This window comes from Tachysurus fulvidraco, chromosome 6 (assembly GCF_022655615.1).
Source record: "Tachysurus fulvidraco isolate hzauxx_2018 chromosome 6, HZAU_PFXX_2.0, whole genome shotgun sequence".
NCBI classification, from domain to species: domain Eukaryota; kingdom Metazoa; phylum Chordata; class Actinopteri; order Siluriformes; family Bagridae; genus Tachysurus; species Tachysurus fulvidraco.
Window position 1 is genome coordinate 24,760,188 of NC_062523.1, and position 26,797 is coordinate 24,786,984.

Consider the following 26,797-nt stretch of genomic DNA (forward strand, 5'->3'; position numbering starts at 1 on the left):
CCCCTCGTCTTCTCCCTCTCTCCTCCCTCCTCTCAGGTCTCTGCTCGTCTGCTGTCACTCTCTCTCCTCTCATGCTTCCCCGGCTCTGCCTCTCCTCTCTCTCTCTCTCTCTCTCTCTCTCTCTCTGTCTCTCTCTCCACTTTCCACACAGCAGCTCCTCTATTCTGTAGCTGTTACTATTAACACATTTACACTTAAGTCTTTACTGATAAACACTCCAGTCCAGCTGTGGATGAAAAAGCTTGGGTTTGGGAAAGATCATCATTCTACTGTCCTTAAAATGAACTTACTAACTAACTAACTATCCCTGACTTGTGTGCATTTTCACAGAACATCCCTAAAAACCTCTATCACAGTCGGCATTATTAATCCTTGTTCTGTACATAAGGCAGGAACTTTAGTGTTAAGTCTGTAATGAACTCTTACATACGTGAGACTCTGACCTATTAGTTCCTCAGGGGCTCTTGGTTGAAAATGTAATCTTTACAAGTTTTATTCTGTTTCTATGTTTCTGTAAAGCTGCTTTGAGACAATGTGAATTGTTAAAAGCGCTATACAAATGAAATTAAAATGAATTGAACTGAATGGTCGCTAGGGGTGGGCACGGTGGCTTAGTGGGTAGCACGTTCCCCTCACACCTCCAGGGTTGGGGGTTCGATTCCCGCCTCCGCCTTGTGTGTGTGGAGTTTGCATGTTCTCCCCGTGCCTCGGGGGTTTCCTCCGGGTACTCCGGTTTCCTCCCCCTGTCCAAAGTCATGCATGGTAGGTTGATTGGCATCTCTGGAAAATTGTCCATAGTGTGTGAGTGAATGAGAGTGTGTGTGTGCCCTGTGATGGGTTGGCACTCCATCCAGGGTGTATCCTGCCTCGATGCCCGGTGACGCCTGAGATAGGCACAGGCTCCCCGTGACCCGAGAAGTTCGGATAAGCGGTAGAAAATGAATGAATGAATGAATATAAATTACAGGAAGCCAAATCTCAGTCGTCATGCTTCATAGTTCTATCAGCTCAGCGAACACTAAACAAAACTGCTTAATCCTCCAGGAACACAACACAGGCCAATGTACAGTAAATGTTACCAAACTGTTAATCATTACAAGCGTGATCACAAACATGCTGAGAAATTACACACAGGCTTATTATTATTTTTTTTTGCCAGAGAGATCAAACGATATCTTCAGCTGTCAGCCTGTTTTCATTTAGCTACAGGCTGATCATTTATTAAGATACAGATTTTACGTTTAATAATTAAACAGGATAAGCCTTGTGACACGTAGTGCCGTGTTCGGGTAAGACAAGTAATGACACATCGGAAGGTTTTGTTGACTTTCAATAAAGCTTTGGCAGCAGATTTGGTGTTTCAGTACATATCGCATTTATTATGTATTCTCCATAAAATAAAAGGCTAAATCTAACAGCTAGAATCATTAAACGTTTAAAAAAAGGTTTTTTCTTTTGAGCATGTAAACATAAATATGTGACGCACCTTTAAATAAAGATGTTTCATTGAACCTGGCGATATCAAGAGTATTTTATTCTTTACTTCTATCTGGATTGATACCATTATAAATACCTAAATACCAAATAAATTTCCTGTATTTTCCCTGGAATAAAAAAAGGAGACGCATCTTTTCCCATGGGTGTTTTGCTAGTTTGAGGTGTGAGGCTTAAAGCTGAGCTGTAGATAAACAACAAATGTTCCATTTACATTAGGCCACATAAATGCGTCTTGGTGAATCGGATATCGATCACATCTTTCTACTCCCGCCCAAGGATCAAATATATATACCTCATTTCCGGGGTAATTAAAATGGAACAAGCTTTGGTGTATGCATTTGCTACAAAAAAAACAGTTTGCTGCATTTTTGCTGGCAGCAGCAGTGCATTTTAAGACCAAACAAGACACCTGGGTGAAAGATCAGAGCCAGCACTGGTGGGAAAACATATTTGTTTCTGGCGCGATGCACGACTCGCGAGTCACCTGGGGAGTTTGGGAGGAGTATAGCGCTGACGTATGTGGCTTGAACAACCACATGCATTTACACCTGTACAGTTTCATCTGAAATGCGTCCCAGACCACCTCCGGAATTGGTTTGAACGATCGTATTTATATCCGTCTCGATACCGTTTCAGAGGGCATTTAGACCTGGTCTTTTTACCATCGGATAGCTACCTGATCACTGAAAACGCATGAAGTGACCAGGTGTAAAAAGCCCCTAACACTGTAACACACTTGACTTTATGCCGCAGTGTGAGAAAAGCCGCTCTCTTACCCAGTATGGCCAACACTGTGTTGTCCTTGAGCACCTCCATGGAACCCGAGCACACAAAGTAGATGGCCTGCAGTGCGTCGCCCTGGCGGATGAGGAACTCTCCGGGTGCGCAGAACGACGTCTTGATGATAAGCGAGAGTGAGCGTAGACACCCGCGGCTGGCTGACTCAAAAAGCGGCAGCTGCAGCAGCTCTTTGTTCAGGTGCATGGCGATGTCTGCTCTCAGCTCATCTGGGAAGTCCTTCAGCAACTGCAGGGAGAACGGAGAGAAAACCGCCACATTAAGCCTGGAAAGTTAAGGCTAATTTGGTCGTTGTTTAGGAAAGAAATCAAAATTTGAAAGGAGGGAAAAGAATATGATAATGTGCCGAATAAAGAGTCCAAATTTATCAAATCAAATCATACACAATACATCATCACCTTTATTTTCTAAGAAGTTAACGATTTTCCAGACACTATTTTATCTTGCAAAATGTTATAAATAAACTAGATTTGTAAAGTTTGTCATGACAAACTTTGATGTTGGCTTTGACGGTGCAAGTATTCGTAAAAGGCCGGTGCTTTTTGGAGGCGAGTGGCCATAAAGGTCAGTGTTACTTTTGGAAGCAAGTAGACAGAAAGCTAGAACATTTGGAGGTAAGTGGAGACAAGCATGTGATGTCATCCGAATAGTCTGTTGTGCTAATTTTTAATTTTCACGTGACATAACGTGACATCACCAGAATACATGTGAGGAAGTTCCCCTCATTGTTCTGAGTGTTTTGATACGTCACATGTTCATGTTGTAAAAAGTTTTTTGATTTTGCATATATTAGGGGCGGGGCTGTGGCACAACCGAACGGCCAGTCGGTACACCGATTTAACCCTTTGTTCAGAGTATCACTCTAAAGGAGTTGGCCGAGTTTGGTGTAGACAGTTCGAAAGCTTGCCGAGTTATAAACCTTCAAACTTTATAATGGGAGTCTATGGGTAAAAAAAGGCCATTTTGAGACTCGGTACCAGAAGTACCGGTACTCGGATCGCTTAGAAATGTAATAGCAACAAACTTCAGACCAGGGTCTACGACATATCCGAATTATGTGCATGTGGCTCGAAAGCCTTAGGAGGAGTTACTCTTGATAAATTTTTGTCTAAGCTTAAATAGGAAAACAGAATGTTGGCTCCTACAAAGCGGCATAATAAACAGCAAGAAGAGAGAATCTGTGCTGTCACTTGTGTAGCTGAGTCTACAGTGGCTTTCTCAGTAATATCACTGGATGAATGTGAGCGAGAAAAGTAACACTTGGTTTTTTTATTAGGAGTTAATAGCTAAACCTGTTCAAATCTGTTCAGATACATATCTTAAAATAGAGTTTGGGTTTCTTTACTGCTAATAAACTCCACTGCATCTGTGCTAGCAACGTAGCCCTGCGATCTCAGCGACAGCTCGATTAACAGCAGCTACATCCTCATCATAAAAATGTCATAAACATGTGTGTGTTTAGACATGTAATGTGTTTCATGATGGAGGTTTCAATGCACCGCATGCAACAGATGTTCAGTTTTAAACGAACTAATAACAAGCTGTTTTCTGTATATAAGTGAAGTGGTTTGTCTTTTGGCAGGAGAATGAGTGATGTGAGAGAATGATGTGATGTGGCTTGATTTAAGAGAAGTCTAGGCAACTAAAAGCGCCTTATGAAATGGAGAAAAAGGAAGTGCTGGGAAGGATGATTATGTGGGAACACAAGGGAGACTGAGACACAGAGAACAGGTGATAGAAGGGAAAAGGTGAGAGAAATGGTGATAGACTGACTTTCTGTAAAAAAAATTATAATAAAATAAAAATACTGAAAAAAAGTACTTGGAAAATGCAGGGAACAAAAGATGAAGGTGAAATCTGTTGCACAAATGAAACTGAAGGAAATCTTTTTTTTTCTTTTTCTTTATTACAGAAACTAAAGGCTTTGCATGCAGAAATTGGTCAGAATAGCTCTCGGACACTGAGCAAGCAAAATGTGATGCTCTCTGTGTACTCTCTACCTCGTAATGATGAACTGAATTCCAATTCCTTTTTTCACGTTATTTTCATTATTTAATATTGGGAGAAGTTATTAGAGGGATTATAGAGGTCAATGTGCTACTGCAAAAGTGCTCCAATCCTAATTGTATCCTGTTTTTCTTGGAAACAGGAAGTTCTGAGCGCACAGCGGAGAAGCCTACCTCGCTGACGTCGATGCCATTGTTAACGGACCATGTGGTCTGAAAGCACTCCAGCATGCGCTGTTCCAAGGCCTTGGGCAGTCGGTGAACACGGATGAAATCCTTTAGGTCTTTGGTGCGTGTGTGGTAAAGTGAGCGGCGAGAGTACATACGCTGGATGATGGCTGTCACGTTACCGAAGACTACGGCATGCATCAGCGCTGAAAGAAGAGAAACATATGACAGGGATAAGACAGATTCAGGGCAAGCAAGCATCATGTAAGCTTGTGTTAAAACACAATCAACATCACCATCATCATCATCATCATCATCATCATCATCATCACTGGGGTCTAAATGGACCGGGCTACATATATGTAATCCTTATGCCTGCAGAGCAGTTTGTCTGACGCATTGGAGTGAAGGGATGTGCTGATGTAATAGTGATGTGAGAGCTTTGAATGTCTGATAATGATCCAATACTGACATCCACTAAAAGATGTCGCCATGCAGTTATCTGAGTAGTATGTAATATTAGTCAGTGCAACTTTCATTCAATAAGTAAATATAGTAAATATATACTACATGGCCAAAATGATCCAAAATGCAGCTGCCCGGCTTGTTTTCAACCTGCCAAACTTCTCGCATACCACCCCGCTGCTGCGATCCCTCCACTGGCTTCCGGTAGCTGCACGCATCAGATTCAAAACACTGATGCTGGCCTACAAAGCCAAAAATGGACCAGCTCCCTCTTACCTCAAAGCCCTCATCACTCCTCGCACTGCACCCCGCACCCTCCGATCTACCAGCACTGCTCGACTGGTTCCACCAGCTCTCAGGGTAAGAGGCAAGTATACTACAAGACTCTTCTTTGTTCTTGCACCAAGGTGGTGGAATGAACTTCCCCTAGAGGTCCAGACAGCTGAGTCACTGGCTATTTTCAAGCGGCGGTTGAAGACCTATTTATTCAGGAAACACTTCAACTAGCACTTCTTTCCTTATCTTTTGCATTTAAAAAAAATAAAATAAAAATATACAACCTTTTGACACTTTTTCATTGTAACTTTGAACAAATGTTTTAAACTCATGGTATCTTAAGTATGTAACCTAGTGAGCCAGCATTAATGTATTCAATGTTAGAGATTTAAGCACTTATGTACGTCGCTCTGGATAAGGGCGTCTGCCAAATGCTGTAAATGTAAATGTAAATGTACTGTACATGGCCAAATGCATGTGGACACCTAACCAATGCACCTGCATATGGTGCTTCCCCAAACTGTTGCCTCAAAGTTATAAGCACACAATTGAACACAATTGTATGTCTTTGTATGTTGCAACTTTATAATTTTCCTTCACTGGAACTAAAAGACTCAAATATCGTCGCTGTCGGGCGGAAGCCTCCTACAGTATGTCTAAATTTCATATTTTTTCACATATCGATGCTATTGGTCAGTCCTCACGTGGGTCTGTTATTTTTACAAGTTATTAACCAATCTAAAGTCTTGAAAATAGCTTGAGCGCAAATCTCTTAACTCCATTGGACGCTGCAACTGTCCACCTCTTCTTCACTCCGCGGGAGAGCTTCGCGTCATATTTCTCCTCGAGAAGAGTCGCAACGAATCAACACGTCTTCTGAGGTAAATGTCTTCAAAACACTGGGCTCAAAGGAAAAAAAATCTTGATCCCCGCTAGTTCTGGTGCTCGTCTGAGGACAGGAATTTAGCGCAAGACGATCCACTGCAATGCGGACTAAACCCTGTGCATTGCGGATAAGATACAGCGTTTTTTTAATTTCCTGAAAAATAATGGTTACTACGAGGATTCTGCCGACAGCGACGATATGTTCCAGAATGACAATGCTCCTGTCCCAATGACATGGTGTGTTAAGGTTGGAGTGGAAGAAACTGAGTGTCCTCGGACTCTGACTCAACCCTACTTAACACCTCTATGATCTGACTAACACTCTTCTAGTTAAATGATCCCACCATCTAGTGGAAAGCCGTCCAAGAAGTGTGGCGCTCTTTATAACAGCAAAGAGTATGATGTTCAGTAAGCCCATACTGTACAGGTATGATGGAGAGGTGTCTAAATGTTCATGTTTCTCCCATGTTTTTTCTTCCCACTCTTCATGTGTTTTTTTGTGACATCCAGGCCTCCATATCTTCATTTCAGTTTATCTTATAATTAAAAATAATATAACTCTTTAGGTCTAAACCTTTTAAAGCACTCCAGAGAAACAAAGAAATGATTCAAAGTCTACCTTCTGACCGTGAATTTTATTTTGTGTGACTTCCTCAGAATTGTGCGTATTATATAGTAAGTGGCTGTTAAGTACTCTAGTGGGTCTAAATGAATAAACACACGAGTAGGTGTATACGACTCAAACTAATGAGCCGGAGGTATCGGAGGTATGTGTGTGTTTGACAGGTGTTGGGCTGCTATTGACTATATTACAATAATTACCAGTGTGTACTTGCTTGTTTTGGTTATAATGTGGAGGTTTATGACACTATGTGTAGCTCTGTAGCCTGTTATGAGTAAAATAGGTGTGTGTGTGTGTGTGTGTGTGTGTGTGTGTGTGTGTGTGTGTGTGTGTGTGTGTGTGTGTGTGTGTGTGTGTGTGTGTGTACGTGAGATTCCTGCGTGTGGGTGGCACAGCAGCTGTCAGCTGGATGGGAGCGTAATGGCCTCTAGTGATCACATGTGGTGGCAGAATCTGAAAGTTTGCGCTCTCAGCTGCTTCGAGCTCTCTCCACCTCCCGCTTACCTCCGAGGACATGGTCCTAAATTCAGACCCACGCTTTCAGAGAGACTTCCTCTTCTCTCAGTCCCACATCTCAAATAAAACTCTATTCCTGTGCCACGCTTCATTCTAACCCACCGCAACATCTCTCCTTTACTCAATCCCTTATGCCCTTAGAGTAAGGTTTCACAATTTCCCTCACACTCGCTAATTTAACCTCTGGGGATGAGTTTAACCTCTAATCCATTGAGCCTGATGTATTAGAAGATGGCAAATCCTTACAAAGGACACTGCAGATACCCTGGAAGAGGGGATATTCCTCCTATAGTATCCTACTCCACCTTACCTTATTCCATCTATAGCAAAATACTGTATTAAGTCTATAATAAACTACAGTATTCTTCCTATAGTGTCCTGTTCCTGCAAAAGCAACACATTCTGCTTATAGTATTGGTATTACTCCTCATAACATATACTACAGTAGTCCATACACCAGCAAGATATTCTGTCTCTAGTATTCTATTAGTGTCTACTGTATCCTATTCCACACACAGTATACTACAGTATTCCACATATAGCAATATAGAGTATTCTTCATAGAGTATAAATGTCCTCTTATACAGTATGAACATATACTGTCTATAGTGTCCTATTCCACATATACAGTACTGTGCAAAAATCTTTAGGCAGGTTTGAAAAAATGCTGTAAACAAAGAATGCTTTCAAAAATGGAAGTGTTTAACATTTGTTTTCATAAATGAACAAAATGCAGTGAATGAACAAAAGAGAAATCTAAATCGAATAGATATTTGGTGTGACCACACTTTGTCTTCAAATCAGCAGCAATTCTTCTAGGTATACTTGCACACGGTTTTTGAAGGAACTCAGCTGGTAGGTTGTTCCAAACATCTTGGAGAACTAACCACAGATCTCCTGTGGATGTCGGCTCTTTTACACCCTTCTGTCTCTTCATGTAATCCCAGACACACTGGATGATGTTGAGATCAGGGCTACTGTATGTGGGTGCTATACTGTACCATCACTTCGTGCTGGTTTGAAGGCAAAAAAAACCAAACACCAAATATTTCTTTTGTTTGCTCACTTTGCATTTTGTAAATTGACAGAAATAAACACTCCTTATTTATATTTCTGTAAGCATTCTTTGTTTACAGCATTACTACAGTATTCCATATCACAGTATAGCACCGTATTCTGTCTACGGTATACTACAGTATTCTTCCTATAACAACATTCTACCGTTTATTATGTGCAATTCCTACTCCGGTATACTATTCACCCTACTGTAGCTTATAGTAAATACACTATTACCTTGTTTCTGAGTTACTGCTCAAGTGTTTTTATAGAGAGAAGGCATCACCTTGAACTTGGCAAAACAGGGTTGATGAAATGCATTCAATATTATATTAAATATTGTACGTTATCCGATCCTTCATAATTATTTTTTTTTAACAAAAGAAATACCCATAATTGACCAGAGGGACATTTCATCCCTTTTTCCTTTTACATTTAAACCTTATTACATTTAGTCAGAGCAGATGGAAAAGTCTTCTGCATATTAAGTTTCAGACTAGTGCTTGGTTATTACACAATACAGGTAATTTCCTCATTTATATTAATGAATACATGCACTGTGAGTGCTTCATTTTTATTTGTTTGTTTGTTTGTTTGTTTGTTTGTTTATTTTAAACCATTAGCAATCGGTTAGCCTCTGCACAACCGCTATACATTGTTTGTAGACAAAGGTTTTGTGCTTGCTGAAATGGTCTGAGGATAAGGCACTCAGAGCACGGCCCATGCTAAGTGAAATCAATAAATGATGTGGTTTAATAGGAAGTGTGGTTAGAAGAAATGCTCTTTAATTGGAATGGATGTCAAAGGAAAGTGTGGTATAAATGCAAATGCGGTCGAATGAGACACAGAGGTTAATAGATATTGCTGCTAAGGGAAGTGTACTCCAGCTCATAGAGTAAGAAAAGAAATGAGGAAATAATGCAGAAAGCAGACAAAGGTGTGGTATGCAAAGCAAATGCAACTTTTTTTTGCTGTGTACAAGCAGATGGTGACGTGATCCTGACTAGTCGTGGCATATTCATGAGGCCAGCTCCAGGGGGTGGGAGCAGTTAATGAGCTAACTGAATATTCAAACATCTCCAGGCGATAAAACACCATCGTGCCACGCTGCATAGCGCCATACCAACACAAATTATAATAATGATCATGGAGTGCATGGCAAAGCATTTGTGAACAGAACGCACACATTTCCCCAGACACATGTTGAGCATACGCAGCTTTCCCCACAGACCCATTAAAGCTTTAGACAGATCTGACACGGCTGAAGCTGAGAGCAAAATTTGCCTAAAAGCGCATCTTAAGAGCACTTGTGAGAAGTGTTTCACACGATGAGTGCAGCTTAAATTAGTGACACAATCATATGAATAAAGAGCATCAGGGACAGCATTGTTTTGGGAAATGTTCAACAATGCTCATAGTCTCCATGTGATATCTAGATGCTATATGCTGTGAATAATAATAACGATAACACAAAAATAACCATCTAATCCATTTTTATTTAGTTACTGTAGTTTTCAAACTAAATAAAATGTTCAACAATTCTTCTTTTTTAAAAACTCGTCCACTTATCTGGCCTAGTTTAAATAATAATTACAGCCAGAGAGAGAGAGAGAGAGAGAGAGAGGAAGGAGGAAAAGGAGACAGAAGAGAGGAGTGAGAGAGATGCAGAGAGAAAAGGAGTAGACGAGCGGGGCGAGGAGAGAGAGAGAGTGAGATACGGGGGGGAGAACGAGAGATACAAGAGGGAGCCTCAGTAAAGAGAGAGACGGAGAGGCGACGTAAGAGAAGCGAGAGGGGAGAGGGAAGACAGAGGGGAGGGAGAGACGGGATGGAGAATGAGAAGACGAGAGAAGAAGGGAGAGGAGATGAGATATGAGGACGTGAAGAAGAGGAACGGCACGAGAGAGAGAGATGAGAAAAAAGAGGAGGCTGAGGTAAGAAGAAACCGCTAGCGAAACGATGAGGGGGGAGCAGAGAAGACCCATGAGTCGGACCGAGAGAGAGGCAGTCCCCGGAGAGAGAAAGAGATGAGAGAGAAGAGAAAGAGAGAGAGAGAGAGCAAGAGAGAGAGAGAGAGCAAGAGAGAGAGATAGAGAGAGCAAGAGAGAGAGAGATAGAGAGAGAGATAGAGAGAGAGAGAGAGAGCAAGAGAGAGAGATAGAGAGAGCAAGAGAGAGAGAGCAAGATAGAGATAGAGAGCAAGAGAGAGAGAGAGCAAGAGAGAGAGAGAGAGAGAGAGCGAGAGAGATAGAGAGAGAGAGAGAGAGAGAGAGAGAGAGAGAGAGAGAGAGAGAGAGAGAGAGAGAGAGAGATTTAATTGCACTCGGTGTACAGTGTTTTATTACGTGTGTTCTAGCTACAGATAGCAACAAAAGCGCTTCTGGTTTCACCCTCTAACTATGAGTCAGCAAGCCATCTGTATAATAAAGTACATCACAGAATGTCCAACAACTGCAGATTTGATTTGGTTATGATTACATTTTCCACTCTGTGGCATTAAGAGAGGTTGAACATGACCACACTGTCACACACATACACAACATGTTCCACTGTATACTTTTATTTAATAAGATTATGGTAAAGGTGTTATGCAGTCCATCGCTCTCCAAAACCAACCGAGTCAAACACTGCAAGTGCTTTTGTTTACTGCAAAATATGGGGTAAGTTTCCTGATTCATAATCTCAAGTCAAGTCAGGAAACTTTTATTGTTATTTCAAGCATATATAGCTGACAGAGTACATAGTGAGATGGAACAACGTTCCTCCAGGACCGTGGTGCTACACTGAACAACACGGAGCTACACAGAACTAAAAACAACACATAGCTAAGGACCAAAGGATTAGTAAACTGTAATACGGTTGTAAACTCAGGGCTGTCACGCTCTCCCGTCACACATCGTATTTCTCACACAGAAAAACTTTTTGACTATTTATCATATATTTAATAAGCCGCAGCGCTCAAAATGTATCAGTCCGCACCGCTGTCTCTACGGAACCGAGCAGGAATCAAGCGCGTCTCCCCTGGAGTTCTTATTCGAGCCTGACACTTATCAGCCAATCAAAAAAGGCTACACAATAGCCAATCAGAAAATAGCACTGAGTAAGATTTAACGCAACAACCAATGAAGAAAAAAAATATTCATTAGAGAGGGTATTTTTGATGGTCGGTTTGAACAAAACCTCAACACGAAACAGCTTGTCTCTGGACGGGACATTGTCCTCAACCATGACCATAAAAATGGCTGGGCTTGTGCTGAACTGTTTTAAATGGGAGCAACATTACAAATGATAAAGGAGTCCAAAAAGGCTACAAACACGTACAATAAACACCACCAGTCACAATCTCTCTCACACACACTCATACAAACACACACACAAATTAATTAATTAATTAGACAGCAGCAAAATAGCATTAAAGTGACGGTTCAAAAACAGAATATTATCAGTATATACAGTACTGCGACTAAATGAGTTCTATTGGAGTTTTTAGAATTTTGTGTCAGACAGCAATCTGCACCATCAACAACCACCAACTGATGACATATCTGCTTGAAGAACAGTGCTTATCCGTCTGGTTCGGTTCCAGAGACCTGTACAGAAGCTGATCTGGCAGCTCATGGTGGCCCAACACTTCATTTTGACTTCCTTTAACTCGCACTAGTCTGCATTTTTAAATACCTATATCTTGGTTCAGAAACTTTATTAGAATTGGAAAGTTTGTCTAACAAGAGTTTGTCTATCAGATATGAAGACATTTTAAATGAACGTCTTTCATCAATTGAGGTCAGAACACCACCACATCCGGCTGCTGTAGGAATTTCCTCTCTAAACCGTCCTGTGACGTCTAGGTGAACGAGGCCGACTGCGAGTACAGATACCTGGCACGTGTTTTACTGATAATAAATAGTTAAAACACAAGAATTAAGAAATGCAAATAACCATAATCATAAGCCGCAATACTGATAAAGAAACTTAGAATCTAACACTAAATGAGACTTCACTAAGATACTCTAGCACAAAACTGGTGGAGACAATAAGATAAACCATTGACATGACATGGTGGTTAGAGTCCACGTGTCACTGTAGGAAGCCGTACTGAAACAGAAGAATAATAGAATGGACCACACCACCAGTGTCGCTGCTTGTTTAAAGGAAACAAAAGTGCCATCACGCAGATGGTTATAAATCAGGTTTTAGTGAAACCTTCATGCTTTCTCACCTCCAATCAACATGGTGCAAATGGAGAAGATCTTCTCAGAGTCAGTGTTAGCTGAGACGTTTCCGAATCCCACGCTGGTCAGACTGCTTAGAGCAAAGTAAAGCGAGGTTACGTAAGAGCTCCGCACAGAGGGGCCACCACTCAACACACCATCCACTGGCCCCGCTCCTGTCCCGTTCCACTGGCTGGAGTTGGCTGCGGTGTCCTGCCCCACTAAATCACTGCTGGAGGAGTTCCACTGGCTCACGTTGCCACTCAAACCGTCCAGGTTGTTGGGCCGCAGTGAATCTGGAAGGGTGGGTGTGTGGGGAGAGAGGAAGTATGGCATGTCCAGACGTTTGGCCAACTCATGCAGCCAACCTGAAAAAAAGCCAAAAGATGTCAACTGAGAAAAGAACTCAACTAAAAACAAGGAAAAAATAATTTGATGATGCTTTAAATGAGTAGTACAGTGACCAAAGGTTGAAAAACAAAATAACAAATCCAAAAACAATATATATATATATATATATATATATATATATATATATATATATATATATATATATATATATATATATATATATAATATAAAAGCAGGTGGAAATATATATATATATGGACATATATATATATATATATATAATACATACTGATGCCTGACAACAAGGTACATCAATGATAATATCAGAGAAAATACCCACATAATTAATGTGATGATATAACAGGGTTTTGTAAAATATTGTATAAATTACAAAATTAAACGTACTTTCTTTTTAGTATTATAAAACAATAGTATATAGTACAATATAACATTCATTCATTCATTAGTTCATTCATTTTCTACCGCTTATCCGAACTTCTCGGGTCACGGGGAGCCTGTGTCTATCTCAGGCGTCATCGGGCATCAAGGCAGGATACACCCATGGACGGAGTGCCAACCCATCGCAGGGCACACACACACACTCTCATATAATATAACATGCTTGCAAATAATTCAATATTCACCTGATCTATCTGACATGCTTTAATTAATGGCCAAATGACTCATCGAAGTGAAATAAAGTCTTTAATGTCTCGACTGACTTAATTTCAATTCATTTTATTTGTATAATAAGTCACATTGTCCCAAAGCAGCTTTATAGAAATAAATAGTTTAAAATTAAGTTACTGTATATCTCTAGCATTTATCACAATGAGCAAGCAAGCTGGAGGTTACGGTGACAAGGAAAAACTCCCTGAGATGATGACATGAGATGAGGAAGAACCTTGAGAGGAACCAGACTCAGAAGGGAACCTCATCCTCATTCGGGTGAAACTAACGCAAATGTAAATAACGTCCTTTCTATAACAATTTGAACTTCATTAGAATTAAGCAAGTTCACCTCAGACCCAACCCTAACTCCTTCCTGCCAAAGTCCTCAAATGATACTTGGATGGCACTTGAGCATAACGTGTCACTAACATAAACATCCTGTATTGCAACACTTGTGCCATTATCTTGCAACACGTGTGCCATTATCTACTGCTTTAATAGCACTTTTCACTCGGAAGTGATTTCCGATAAATGGAAATAAATGCATACGATGATGCCGGGTTCTCAAAGGTATCCCTTCATTTCAGCAGTGGTGTTACTGCCCCAGATTTAGCAGTGCAACTGTCACTATTCTGAGCGCTGAACTCACACTCAGAAACACATCAGCACTTCAGCTCTAACATCCTGGCAGCACAGCACTGCACTTCAAAGTGTTGCAGTTTGTCCCTTCTGCCTTGAATCTCTTTGCCAAGCTTTCAATCCAGATAGATCAGATTTGTCTCTCTCGCAATCTACCTGCCAGTCTAACATTTCTAGCTCAGACAAAGTGCAGCATAGTGCCACATCATCCAAGACCACTGACACGATATCCTAAGACATTATATTGCTTAAATGCACTCTCAGAAAGGGAAAGCAGGTGGGGGGGGGAGGACATTTTAAACACTCTCAGTACACACACGTACACATTCTGTCACTTAGCTTTCTGCCTTCTATATTACTGAAGCACATCAACAACCATTTGAGGCTCAAACCTGCAATTAGCACACAATCTGCTGTGCTTCTTCTCTCATTTACATACACAGCAGCTCATTTAGAAAGATAGAAGCAAATAACAAGGACATCGCAAAATAAAAAAACATAGATTCACAAACATAGTTCAGTTTATCTGGACGATCTTTACATCATAAGCACTTATTTTCATATGTGAGCACATGCATGCAAGCAGCATCCCAACTAAGCGGAGCTTAGAAGCTGTGGATGACTGGACAGTGTAGATACCCGGCGCATGTAGCAGGGCATCCAGGTGATCACGAACTACAAGACAGCTTCACCTGCCTGTGACAGTGATGCCTCCCTCTCAGATGCGCTGAACGACTTAAGGCGAAGGCCGTCCCTCCACCCAACAACCGGGTACTCTGTCTAACCACAGCCGAGCTGAGGAGAACTCTATGCAGAGTTAACTCACGAAAGGCTGCTGGATATCCTTGCCGTTCATCTGGTGGAGAACTTTACCTAGTTACTCAACACCAGCTTTATAAAGCCCAGCAGTGTCTCTACTTCCTATGAAGTCTGAGGAAAGAACCCCTTCCTGCCCCCATCCTGAATCCATTCTACAGGGGGACCATTGAGAGCATCCTGAGCATCCTGAGCAGTCGTGGCCTAACGGTTAAAGAGTTTGACTCCTAACCCTAAGGTTGTGGGTTCGAGTCTCAGGCCGGCAATACCACAACTATCCATTTAAATCATGGAAATTGTCAGGGGTTCCTAAGCGTTTGCATATGACTGTAGATGTGTTCCTAAAAAAGAGGCCAGTAAATTTATATAGCATATAACAAACTGCGTGGGTTTGTGTTGAAGAAGGGATCAGCATTCTAGGACAGAGGCCGAGGCAAACACAGGAGACAGAAGAACATACTGTAGCACATATTGTGCAGATTTTTCATCCTAATGGTAAAGCCAGTATAAATAGTAAAATCGGTGCCGCTGTATAAACTAATATCCAGAACAAAAATCCTGAGAGAAATCATTTTCATTTCGTAAGCTGAATGAAAGGGAACGCTGCCAACAAGTGCTTAGCATATGTAAATTCCTCAGGACTGATGGAAAATCATCACGGGCAGCTCCGTTATTAAGCTAGCTGGGGGAAAAAAAAGCCCGGCAGTGGATAGTTATCTAAGTGGATAGATAAACAGACAGACAGACAAATGAATATAGTATTTCTCATATTCTCTCCTTTTATGATTACATATAAACCAAAATGGTGACAAAAATAAAGCTTCTTAAATCGTATTCTTCCTGACTTTGCACTCAAGGTGTACCAAGTAGTTTGAACAGCTCCAAACAAAAGTACTTCACTCTTCCTCTAACCCTCTGAATGCTCTATTTGAAAGAGAAGTGCAAATTCATTGCTATTTCTGAAACGAGGTCGGTTTGCTCCTTGCACAAGCAGGAAGAGATGTAAATAACTTGTAAGTCACTCTGGATAAGGGTGTCTGCTAAATGCCGTAAATGTAATGTAATGTAAATGTAAATAAGGCCTGACAACGGCATGCCATGTTATTAGGACCATTCATTGTGTAATAATCACGGTGAGAATGAAACATGTTTGATACCGATGGAAGTGTGATACAGAACGATGCACCACACATACAGGCAGGTTTCAGGATCGAGCCTCGGTTGCACCAGCTCAGTGTATGTTCCATCGTTATTCAGCCAATCATATAGAACAGGTTTACAGATTAAATCGAACATGGTGTCGAATTTTTCCTGCACCACAGAGGCTTGATCAAAACTTGACATATTTCACTACATACGTAATACTACATACAAAATTAAGACATGTCAGGACACAAAGACAAGTCTTTTTCTAATGTTAATTTTAACTTTGTTTTACATGAACAGCATTTCAATGTATTGCACTTTACAACAAAAACAGTGATTATTTTTTAACCATAATGCCAAAACAGTTTCGTCCTAGAAAGCGTTTGTCCTCTGCAGCTGATTGGCTGCATTTGTCCTCTGTAGCCACAAACTTACTCATGTAATACTGCATTGCTAATAATAAATAAAATATTTCCGGGTGTTTAGTATCTTTCAAGTATATTATTCTGATGAGATTTTAGAGTAAAAAAAAAGCTCACTGCAGCTCTTAAAATAAAAACAGCCAAGCTGTTACATTTCTATGATCTATTACCGAAACTGCAATTGTGCAAGCTGTCCATGTCTGATAATAATAATAATAATAATAATAATAATAATTTATACCTGCAATTATAGATAATTTTATTGACTGCTCACTGTGAACAGAGCCACAGAGTAATCTTATTTTCTGCAAACATTGTTTTATGCTTTTGTGTAATAACTAGAGGCTATGTTATAACTTGATGCACCTGTTTAATAGTAGTAGAGTGTGGGAAGTGGTAGCTCAATGTTGAACTACCGATCTGAAGGTTGTGAGTTCAATTCAGGACTTGCCACTGCTTGGCCCTTAAGCAAAAGCCCTTAAATCTCGATTGCTTGTTTGTGATCAGTGTAAATGCAAATGCTGTATATATAATGCGGCAGCCTAAACCTAGTGAAACACAGTAGTATTTACATGGCCGTGGTCTGGGTTTGTTTCCGGGGCAGGTAAACTCTCACCGTCGGTCCTAATCCTGGATAAAAAGGGAGGGTTGCATGAGGAAGGGCATCCGGGATAAAAGAAGGGCATCCGGCATAAGACCTGAGTCAAGTGTGTGGACCAGATGATCCGCTGTGGCAGGTACAGGTAGCACCCGAAAGAGCTTTATTTGACACATATATAGATTACAAATATCCCAGCATGTTAGGAAATTCTGAGCATCTGGGTTATGGGCCTTGCTAAAGAGCCCAACCGTAGTAACTTGGCAATTCTGGGGATTGAACCACCAAAACTAATCAGAGCCTTAACCAGAGTCACCACTGCCTTTAATGAGCAACTGGTTTGTAAATATTTCTGGCAAACTTTCAAAAAGTTCTAGCTTAAAAATGGCATGTTGACCATGGCAACAAAAACATTAAATTCTTTATAGAAGTACACCGAGGTACATATTCCTGGGTGAAAGAATTGGTCATTAGTTACAAATATATGCAGTAAACAATGTTAAATAAAACCTAACAAACTGCTCATTAAAAACAGAAACTTTGAGATGCTAGAACTGGAACTCTAATTAGAAGCATATTATTAGTATATAGTGTACACTCACCAATATCCCAGGTTCCAGGCGTATTACTCTCGATCTCACAGCGCCCAATAAAGTACCAGACACAAGCCATCCAGTGAGCCAGCAGAGCGAACATCGACATGAGCAAGGTGAGAACCACGGCACTGTACTGCGAGTAGCGCTCCAGCTTCTGTAGTAAGCGCAGGAGTCTTAACAACCGAACTGTCTTTAGCAGATGAACTCCAAAGAACTGCATAAAGATAACATACAGATCATGTACAAATTAGACGGGGATAGTACTGCATCAGGCTGTTATTTCTTTGCATGTCATGGGATGTACCTCAAGGTTTAATACTAGGTCCGATACAAAATGTTGCTGTCCGACATTTATATCAGGGATAAGTGACAGTAAAACTCACCACACTGACGTTGAACGCATAGAGCAGGTCAAAGGGTAATGCTGCAATCAGGTCCACAAAAAGCCAGGTGGTGACATAGTGCACGCAGATGGAGCGAGCGTCGTACACCACCTGGCCTGATGTGCTCACAAACGTGGTGCGGAAGTTCAACACAATATCTGCAAATTCAGAGAACACAATGTCAGCTCTTGTGTTACTTCGACCGCACATTTAAATATTACTTTAACAGACCAGTAACGTTTTCCATCCACTCTGAGATAACAGTCAGAGGCATGGGTTCATCAAGCTTAACTCAGATTTATTTATATAGCACATTTAAAAACAACAGAAGGGCTTTTCACACTAAATAGTTTTCCCTAAATGACTATAAACTTTGGTTGAACTGAATCCTGCTTTCACACTGCTCATACTTTACCCGGGTTAACAGTGAATTCTGGCTACTCATAATCTGACGTTCCTCAATTAACCATTAATATCTAATGTCTTATTTATATATTTGACACATTGACAGCCATGACTGAAAAAATATATGTATAGTGGCTTGTCTTATTTTTTCACATCAGTAACAAACATCACCAACATCAAAAAAGCCTGTACAAAGTCTGTGATATGAAGAACACACTGCTCAATTTCTGATTGGTGGTCTGTTGCTAATCATTCCACATTGAACAAGTTTGGCACCTGAATGTGGGATTAAAAATGCAATAGCACTGCTAACTCTGCATCTCATAATCCTGAGAAGAAAGCAGCACTATCACACCGCTTCGAAATTACGTTATTAATTTATACAAGCGTGAATCGATCCTCCGACCGGGGTTAAAAGCAGGGTTTAGTACAGTGTTAAGCTGGTGTTAAGAGCAACGTGAAAAGCCATTGAGTTCAGCAATGTGCTTCACAACTATAAAACTGCTTGAAAAAGGTTAAAATGGCAAACACCATCAACACATACTGTACATACATTAACTCATTCTATAAACTGTGTGATCAGTATCAGAAAAAAACATCTCCAGCATTCTATGTTCTTTCAATTTAAACGCTAAAGAATTAATAATGTTTTCAGCTGAAGCTTAAAAATCTCCACTTATTGGACCAAGAGAATATAAAAGGAGAGATTATTCCATTATATAAGAGCAAATAGAGAGAATGCCTGATCTTTGTTTACACCGAGAGGCAGTTGGACAAAGTATAAGGAAGTAATACAGTGTGGAGCCTGGTGGTGTAGTGCTTTAAAACAAATAAGATCTTAAAAGTCAATCCTAAACGAATCCAGCAGCCAGTGTAGAGTTGTTAAACACAGCAGTAATATGCTCTGTGTTTATTTTCAGCTCTTCAGTAGCCTAGCTGCGGTGTTCTGCTCGAGCTGCTCGAAACTGAAACGAAGCTAATATACAACACTATTTGGTGGAAACGATTTATTCTGCAATAATAACGAAGCCATAATTTGGCATAATGAACAAAAACGAGTAAATATAAACAAGCTTGAAGTCGTTAAATGTCAGTCGGCTGTGTGCTGTAAATATTAAATCGGTTCAATTCAATGAACTTCTATACAGAAGTATACAAATAGTATAGAAAGGGTTTAAAATGAAGTTACTATTTATTTCGAACGTTTATTTCTAATGAACAAGCCTGAGGCGACAAAGAATTTTATATGACGAAGAAAAAATACTAGATGAATTTAAAATGTAGATAGTTTGTCTGTGGAACTAATGAGGAGTTAATGACAAACCCATTAAATCAATATTTTGAATGGAATTGTGCAATTATTAACAAAAGCAAAGTGTTTTTCAATAGTCTCGACTGTCTCTAAAAGCTTTGCCTGTACAAAGTCGGTTCCAATCATCTTTCCTTTATTTTGCTCATTTTGTTTCCACTTTTACATAATAAACAAAGAGACCTTCATTCATTTACAGCATTTAGCAGACGCCCTTATCCAGAGCGACTTACATTTTTATCTCATTTGTATACAACTGGGCAATTGCGGGCTAAGAGACTTGCTCAAGGGCCCAGCAGTGGCAGCCTGGTGGACATAGGAATCGATTGGCAGCCCTTCCGATTGGTAGCCCAACACCTTAACCACTGGGCTACCACACCATTCACTTCATGCTACCCTTCAAGCAGATGAGGGCAATAATCCAGACTAACACAGGCTTGTGTGTCCTACCTAGCATAAAAAGGATCTCCACCAAGATGTCGCTGACACTCGGCGGACTTCTGGTCGTAATCGTTTCGTCCCGTCCACCAACCACAGCAAAGCAGACGTTATAGGGGACGGTGACTGCCACATAAAAGGTGGCTAAAAGAATCAGCCAATCCCAGCCAGCCTTGAAGGTACCGTAATGAAGAAGGATAAAGCGAGACTTCTGAATGGCTGCTACCTTGTACTCTGGGATGGGCGGCTTCTCGCCGAACATATTCTACAAGAAGAAGAAGAGGAATTATATTACAATATACTGTAGTGTATTTCACAGGAACCTCAAGTTAACTGCAGAAGAAGTTAATTTGTGTGTTTAAATGTTATTCTGTTTACCATTGAATTCATACATTTGCTATTTATTCCTTCCAGGATTTTATGGTATTGCGATCAGAGAAATAAATGAAAAATCAAGTATTAAGCGTTGGGAGGAGCTTGCGATTTATTTATTTTTTTCAAATGACCACAGATTATCTGCAGATTTGGGCCAGGTTTATTCATGTGAAGAAGAGGACAATAGCATGGCTTCATATCCAGGCTATACTCACACATCTATATTTTTTCTATCGCTACACTGTCGGACATTTCACATCAGGTACAGAGGTTCACCTGCTACTTTAAAAATGTGCTGGATTACTTTAAGCTTTTAAACTTGTATTTTTTTATCCGAACCATGTCATGACAATTGGCGTTAAAGAGAAGATATCGGTTCACAATCAGTGTAAAGTGCTCTCAGCAAATTTTCTGGATCTCAATTCATATTAGAATAGAACAGAATAGAACGGGGCATAGAAGCCTTTATTATCGCCACATATACATTACAGTGGAATTCCTTTCTTCACATACCCCAACTAAGGAGGTTGGGGTCAGAGTGCAGGGGCAGATACTGTATGATACAGCGCCCCTGGAGCAGGGAGGGTTGAGGGCCTTGCTCAAGGGCCCAGCAGTGGCAGCTTGGCTGTGCTGGGCCTTGAACCCCGCACCCAGAGCCTTAACCAGTTGAGCCACCACTGCCCCCAAAGTAAAAGTGGGCAGCCATTTATGCTGCAGCTCCTGTGGAGCAGTTGGGGGGTTCGGTGCCTTGCTCAAGGACACCTCGGTCGTGGCCAGCCCAAGACTCGAACCCACAACCTTAGGATTACGAGTCAGACTCTCTAACTATTAGGCCATGACTTGCGTATTAGTTTACATTTCCTTAAAGAATGGCACTTTTAATACAATATACAGTACAATACATAATTTACAATATCTTTTAACAAATTAAATTATCTGAATATTTAATATGTAAACCTCTCGACTTGCTTTTTTAAATTTTTTTATTTATATATCTATTTATCTATTTATGTATCTATTTATTTATTGATTTGTTTGTTTGTTTGTTTGTTTGTTTTTTACAAATAAACATAACCACGAAGAACAACTAACTGCACGCAAACCTTTGAACATTTTCCCAACTGAACAGCACTCTGTATTCACAACATGTATAAACAGACCGTAACTTTCTCTCCTTTACCTTGAAACGGCCGCAGAATCAGACCATTACCCTCGAGGCCGTGTTGCGCAATGCTTAAGACAATATCTCAGAAATGAGCTGGATGTGTCTGAGCCACTGTCTCGAATCACAGCTCACATCATTCCATATAGCGGTTTCTAGACTGGTTGATTGGCAGAAAGATTTCTATTTCTTTTCTTAATTGTTTTAAAACGTACTGTTATTTTACTACAGTTCTGTTCTCATTATTTTACTCGTAGCATGTCTACCGTGTTTCCGCTCTAATGAACGTTCCCGTGGCTTAAGGAAAAAAACGACAATAATTATGTTAAAAATTGAAAATGTATGATAAAATAATGCTCTTGTCTCATGATCATCTTTTTGCTTCTGCTTTCAGCTTTTAGAATTGTAATTAATCCATGTAAAATCCAATGTATTTCACAGAAACCTTATGGGGTTAACTGCGGAGGAAGTTCTCCATAATGTTCATCATCAATGTAACATCTGTATAATTTAATCTAGGTGTTCAAATGTTCATTTGTTTACCGTGAAATTCACACAACGACTACTGTTTGAATTGAAAAGCTAAAAACAGCAAACTAAGTTCAGCGAAATGTGCTATTTAGTGCAATTTTGCGAGCAAAGAACTGGATTTAAAATCAAGTATTAAGTATTGGGAGGAGCTTGCAATAGTTTCGGAATTACATTTGTCATGTGACTCACATTCAGACAAAGCCCTCTAACTATTCAGTTTTCATCTATCATCTAACATAAAAAGCCATTAGGTATGTGTCTTTACCGGTAGGAGGTTAGCACCAGACAAATGAGCTTAATCACATTAGCAAGTTTGGGATTGTGAACTCTTGAATATTAACTTACGTTGTTGATCTTGAGTTTGCCCTTGTCTTGTTTCTGCAGATGCCCTGATAGCTGGTACAGCACGGCCCTGCTGCGCCGCCGGTTAGCGTTAAAGCCCTGCGGCCGTGCGACCTTGTGAACCTCCAGCCCTGTCTCCTGATCTGAGCACAAAACAGGCTTTAATGCATTTCATGGTTTTATAAAAAAAAACAAAAAACAGTCAAAACATAAGTCAAAATGGACAAATATGTCACATAAACAAACGTCTGATCTAATAGTTTGTGCTTTTGAAAGGTTTGCTGAATATGAAGGAAGAAGTGTATAAAGATTCTTGCTCATGACTTTGCAGCTCATACTGTGCATGTGTTTAACATGTACGAGCCGCAAAGTCATGAGCAAGAATTTTTAGATAGAAACTGATAGAGATGGCAGGGTGTACTGTACATTTAGTGCCGTCACATTTAGTCCGTTCTCCGCTATCTCTAAACACCGCACGCATCTCCGCTCTCCCAATTAAACTCACTTCAAATTCACTTAAACTCATTCACATTTAATCTGACCTGAAGGATATAATTAACTTCCTTTCTAGTTCAAGTTTAGTGAACAGGATGGGTGTTGTGTGTGAAGTGTGTGAAGAGCCTCAAGGGTTTGTAAATCAGAAAAAAGCCTCCAGAAAGAGATCAACAATGCTAAGCGAGTACAATGCCATCTATTCGATTGTAATTCTATTTATCTGTATAGCACTTTTAACAATTGTTATTGTCTGAAAGCAGCTTTACAGAAGTGTAGATACAGAATAAAAATTGTAAAGTTTAAAAGTGAAGTTACTATTTATCTCTAACATTTATCCCGCCGAGAAATAACTGCCTGAGATGATATGAGGAAGAAACCTTGAGAGGAACCAGACTCAGAAGGAAACCTCATCCTCATTTGGGTGTCACTGCAAATAATGTCCCTTCTACAACAGTTTTATAGTTGAGTGACATCTCTGTATCTCTTTGAGGCTGCACAGAGCGGGGGTGGCTTAGTGGTTAGCACGTTTGCCTCACACCTCCAGGGTTGGGGGTTCGATTCCCGCCTCCGCCTTGTGTGTGTGGAGTTTGCATGTTCTCCCCGTACCTCGGGGGTTTCCTCTGGGCACTCCGGTTTCCTCCCCCGGTCCAAAGACATGCATGGTAGGTTGATTGGCATCTCTGGAAAATTGTCCGTAGTATGAGAGTGTGTGAGTGAATGAGAGTGTGTGTGTGCCCTGCGATGGGTTGGCATCCTGCCTTGATGCCCGATGATGCCCGATGACGCCTGAGATAGGCACAGGCTCCCCGTGACCCGAAAGAGGCTGCACAGAGAGGTTGATCTTCAGTGAGTCCTCACACTGGTCAGTGTTTGTAGTGTAAGAAGACAACACATCCTGGGTGGGATGCCATGGCTGGATGGTCCCGGCCTCAGATGTGACGAACATTTAGTTAAATGTCTGGTGAATACGGCACACGAAATTTACAACAGTGATAATAAATGCTTCTGGTGATCAGATGATCAAAGGATGTTTATGTGGGGACATCAACTGGTTGCTTGACATGTCAGTCAGTTGATCCTTGGCCAATAAAAGCTATACGATGGAGTCTTTCTGCCGTTAGTCTGAAGGTCTGGCTACACGAGACTATGGATGGGATGACATTCACACACTCATTCACGTCTAAAGGAAACATGGTGTATCCAATCCACCTACTAGCATAATTTTGGGAGGTGGCAGATAGAGAACATGTGGAATGAGATCTGAGGATGAAAATGAGGGCCCTGGAGCTGAGAAGGACCACCCCATCGTGCTACTCTAGCTTAGAGCAGTGCTATACAAAGCAATCACCAGTAAACATATTTTGAGCTAAATCATAGCTAGCTAGCTAGCATAGCAATAGCATCTTCATTAGATAAGTGGAAATAATTAGCTTAAGCTAACCTAACCTGTAAGTCAGTTTTAATTTCCCACCATAAAGATATGAAGAGAGATGTATTTGTACATTTTCCTATATGATATCTTACTATTGTTACTATTTAAATCTCTGTTATGTGGCTTTGTGCGCGAGAGGGTCGATATGAGCGCGAGATGAATATGAGATAGCCACGTAATTTTAAACTTTAAAATTGTTATTCTGCTTCTATACTTCTCTAAAGCTGCTTTGAGACTATGTAAATTGTTAACAGCGCTGTAAAAATAAATAGACAACTTATGTTATGTCGATAATAATTATAATAATAATAATAATAATAATAATAATAATAATAATGCATGATCGCTAAAGACTTCTGTATTTTGACGACTGTGACGTTCCGCTGTGAAAGTATTTAGTTGTTTAAGTGTAATAAATAAAGTCGGAGGTGTGATTGAAAAAAAAAGCGAAGGTTTTTTTTTATTAGCACACAGAATGTATTAGCACACTAGCCTAGTGTCCCAGTGTGTGTAGTCACATGACGTGGTGTGTGTCGTGGTACGGTGCAGTGCTGATGGGCATCGCAGTTATGCGGCGTATTTGGTACGACCATGGTGTATGAGACAAATGTGTTTGTGTGGATGCTCACCCATCTCAGGACACTGCTCTTCATCCTGATCCTTCTTATTATCTGTGATGTCTTTATGGGACACGAGGAACAGCACAACCTCTCCTTTCTCATTTTTAATGGGCACGATATCCAGCAGACACCAGAACTGAGTACCTGCCAATTAGATAAAGAGACAGAGATTTTTACAGCTTCTGTAACAGCTGCTCATTAACACACACCAGAACACAGGGGAACATGCGACAGGCTTATCACTGACACGTGAAACATGCTAGAGAAAATCTCTAATCTAAATCACACACACACACACACACACACACACACACACACACACACACACACACACACACACACACACACACACACACACACTCTGTCTGAGGAGATTGAAACCACTCCTGGAAGGTATGTCTTTATCCGCTCCTAATCTTCTATATCTGTCTTGGGTGAAAATGAAAAAAAGGCAGCGGCATTTTGAAAACCCGTTCCAATCGTTATAACGAATACGGCAGGAGTGCACATCCCTGTGTGTCTCACCTGCTGAGCTAAGAACTACTGATTAGATTTCCAAGAACAACTGTCATTCTGAACAGAGCTTTATGAAGGTGATGAAGATCAATTGGTTGTTATACTGTACTAGAGAATATCAGGAAAATCACTAAGTGACGTGTGTGTGTGTGTGTGTGTGTGTGTGTGTGTGTGTGTGTGTGTGTGTGTGTGTGTGTGTGTGTGTGTGTGTGTGTGTGTGTGAGTGTGTGTGTGTGTGTGAGTGTGTGTGTGTGTGTGTGGGTGTGTGGGTGTGTGGGTGTCTGTCTCTATGCGTATGTATTTGTGTGTATCTCTGTGTGTGTTTATGTGTGTGTCTGTCTGTATGTGTTTTTGTCTGTATCCGTGTGCCTGTGTGTCTATGTGTGTGTGTCTGTCTGTATGTGTTTTTGTCTGTATCCGTGTGCCTGTGTGTCTATGTGTGTGTGTCTGTGTGTTTGTGAATGTGTCTCTGTATGTGTACATGTGTATCTGTGTATGTTTGTGTGTGTTTGTGTGTGTTTTTATGTTTGATTTTCTGTGTGTATGTTTTATTCTGGTCTGTATGTGTTTTTGTGTGTCTATACTGTATGTGTGTGTCCTTGTGTGTCTATGTGAGTGATTTTGTGTGTGTGTGCTTGTGTGTGTGGGAGTGTCTGCAGGTGTTTGTGTCCGATTGTCTGTGTGTAAGCTTTTGCATCTGTATGTGTGTGTTTGTGTGAATGTGTGTGTATGTCTAACTTTTATTATGCACAGCTTTTATAAAAAAGAAATAAATAAAAAAGAGAGAAAACCATCATCATCATCATTAGTAAACTCTGTGTAGTAAAGTGTTTTGATAACAACTGATACTACACTCACAATGACAGTAAGCTGTTTGTGTTCAGATCTCGAACTGTTTAAATCAATAAAAGTGATTTTTTTTTCTTTCTAGAAAATGAGCCACATCAATAAGGCAGAGAAGTGGTGTTTGTTTGATTTGCAATGGCACAGCAGACACCAGGGCGGCTAATGACCCAAGAATATATCACAAAAGTCAAAGACATTTTCAC

At 40.5% G+C, this 26,797-nt stretch overlaps 1 protein-coding gene across 1 annotated transcript in view; it reads right to left on the minus strand.

Moving 5' to 3' along the window:
• The window catches only part of kcnh3 (potassium voltage-gated channel, subfamily H (eag-related), member 3), a 168,098-nt gene that overhangs the window by 22,332 nt on the left and 118,969 nt on the right, over nt 1–26,797 (minus strand). The window contains exons 3-10 of the mRNA XM_027143559.2: nt 25,242–25,376; nt 22,689–22,828; nt 20,288–20,540; nt 18,124–18,281; nt 17,747–17,954; nt 12,509–12,868; nt 4,476–4,675; nt 2,274–2,523 (exon numbers count right to left, since the gene is read on the minus strand). Of these exons, the coding sequence (XP_026999360.2) occupies nt 2,274–2,523; nt 4,476–4,675; nt 12,509–12,868; nt 17,747–17,954; nt 18,124–18,281; nt 20,288–20,540; nt 22,689–22,828; nt 25,242–25,376 (1,704 nt within the window). The remainder of the gene's footprint in view (nt 1–2,273; nt 2,524–4,475; nt 4,676–12,508; nt 12,869–17,746; nt 17,955–18,123; nt 18,282–20,287; nt 20,541–22,688; nt 22,829–25,241; nt 25,377–26,797) is intronic.